The 2,410-nt window shown below is 43.3% G+C and overlaps 1 protein-coding gene across 1 annotated transcript; it reads right to left on the reverse strand.

The window, feature by feature from the left end:
• Nucleotides 1–221: 221 nt before the first annotated feature.
• PPTG_19479 (hypothetical protein) lies at nucleotides 222–1,691 on the reverse strand (the record flags this gene model as incomplete). Its single annotated transcript, XM_008917927.1, has 1 exon — nucleotides 222–1,691. One exon carries the CDS (start codon nucleotides 1,689–1,691, stop codon nucleotides 222–224), a length of 1,470 nt encoding a protein of 489 aa, XP_008916175.1.
• Nucleotides 1,692–2,410: the final 719 nt, after the last annotated feature.

Here is a 2,410-nt window from a genome sequence, read left to right on the forward strand (position 1 = left end):
CTTTATTGAAAGGTTGTCGCAAGCATAGCATCCCGGTAGCGAGATACTGGTGCTCGCTTGTTGTTGCCATAATTCATTATATTTCGTCGCTCGCGACCTTCCTATATCAACAAAGCCCTAGTTTCAATTAATATGCAATTTATCGTTCACCTTTTATTAATGATGTTAAGCAGTAAAACGTCAGACTGTATATTTGTTGCTGTTTTATCTCATCCTAGACATTATTGCACAGTGGGGTTGACTGCTTTCATTGCGCGTAGATAATACTCGTAGTACTGAAAGTTTGCAGCTTCTTTCAGTGCATTCTCCCCCAAACCATCCAGCCCTAACGAAAACTTGACATACCACTCCGGTCTTCGCATTTGGGTCCAAATATATGTCTTCTCCATCATCTCGTCTGGTGCGGCGTTCTTACTTGTCATTCTTGGAAGTTCGTCTTCAGTGAAACCTCTATCTTTCAGACGGATGATGTAGTCATCAATCAGGTTAACATAGTGCTTGTATGCCTTGTAGGTCTCAGAATTTTTTCGTCGACTCTGCTTGACTCGGAATACCTGAAGATCGTCCCACACTTGGAACGACGTAATGCGCCGTTTTAACATTTCTTGCTCTTCGTACTTGGTCGACTTGTCCCAATACTTTTTCAAAAATGCATAGTTCGGCTGAGATTCAAGCAATTTGCCTTGCATATTTTCCAGCCCCAGCCACACCGCAACATCATCCAAAGACTCCCCGTTGAACGCCCAGACTCTCAAATAGTTTTTCACATGGTTTTTGTAGTACCTGTAGTTCGGATGCTTCAAAAGCTCTTCTCCTGTCAGCTTGTCCAGCTTTAATTTGGCCATAACGTCGTCCAAAGGCGTACCTTTCTCCATCCACGACCTCATTAAACCAGCAACGAACTCTTCGTAGAACTTGAAGTTCACAGCCCCTAAACGTTCTGCTGCTGGCAGGATATTCAGGTCTAATCGTACCAAGACATCATCTAAATCAAGATCCTTCGTAGCCCACACCAACGCTTGATGTTCTAAGTATTGGTCATAGTACTTGAAATTCGGATTGGACGTAAGGTCAGATCCCGACAATCCTCGAAGTCCCAACTGAGAGACAATATCGTCGAGAGTGAGCTCATTTTTAGCCCAAATGGGAAGTTGAGAGGTCACGTAGTCGTCGTAGAACTGGAAATTCTTGGCTTGTTTTAATAGTGCGTCGTCCAGTTTGTCCATCCCTAGCTCTTTCCGGACGAACGAGACCGATTTCCCGTTGTTGGACCATACTTGCAGCTTTGCCTTCATGGGCAACGCCGGCGAGATCTTGACGCTAAACGTGTTGGTGGCTTTCGTCACACCCTGCGAGAACGACTTGAATGTCTTGGAAGACTTGAGTTTTTGAAACGCTTCTGTACCAGTGACCCTCTCTTCAAGATCTTTAATGCTCGACTTATCGTATCCAGAATAGCCACTAACATCGCCCGTGTTTTCGCCGTAACCAACGTCCTTAAACGAGTTGCTCTCCGCGTTAGCTCGGTTTACCACTCTTAATAATCTCCTCCTGGCAGTCTCAGTAACGGCAAAACTGGTAGATATCGAGTGAGCAGGTGAAGCCACTGTCGTAATCGGGGACGTTGAGAAAGCGTTGCTGATGGTTTGAAAAGAAGATACCAGAATAAGAAGCACATGATACCAACGCATACTTTTCGAAAGTGGGAAGAATTCTGTACAACCAATCGATTTCGAGGGCAAAGCCTTAGATTGTGCAAAGCTTTTGTGGTGATCTTCGCGAACACACAACACATAGTACGCGAAGATTACGCGATTCCTTCCACAATACAAGTACAGTACTTTACTTTTACTTTCGGTATTCCATTGAAAAAATGCTGAGAATATTTAGTTTTAGTACTTTTATTAATAAGTACATTTAGTATTTGATACTGTAACATTATAGATCTCTATTCGTATTCTACATTGGCGGAACAACTGGATGGATACCTTGGGATGATTTGCATATCCGGTGCCGAATTTCGGACTCCGAATGTGCAGCCGTTTCGCCGCCTCGGAAATTTGATATACTTCCGGATATAACGATCTTCTTGTCTAATACTACATACATGTTTGTATGCTAAAACCTGATTGTTTGCAAATCCTACAAGGTACACACATGCAAAAACGCGGTGCATTCCTGCTAGGCAAATCCTTGACCATGTGTTTACAGTAGTGGCTTTTATTTGAACACATGCACTGAATTGATGAGACGAGAAGGACGACGTGAGAATTTTCATTGGACTCGCTATTATAGTGTGATTTGAGCAAACAGCATCGATTTTATCAGTGCATAGAAAGCATCGACCTGGTGAATGGAGCACTAGTACCAAAAGAGCGAATTGCATTTAATAAGGGGCCACTTCGCTTGG

Source organism: Phytophthora parasitica (genome assembly GCF_000247585.1).
Source record: "Phytophthora parasitica INRA-310 unplaced genomic scaffold supercont2.124, whole genome shotgun sequence".
NCBI classification, from domain to species: domain Eukaryota; phylum Oomycota; class Peronosporomycetes; order Peronosporales; family Peronosporaceae; genus Phytophthora; species Phytophthora nicotianae.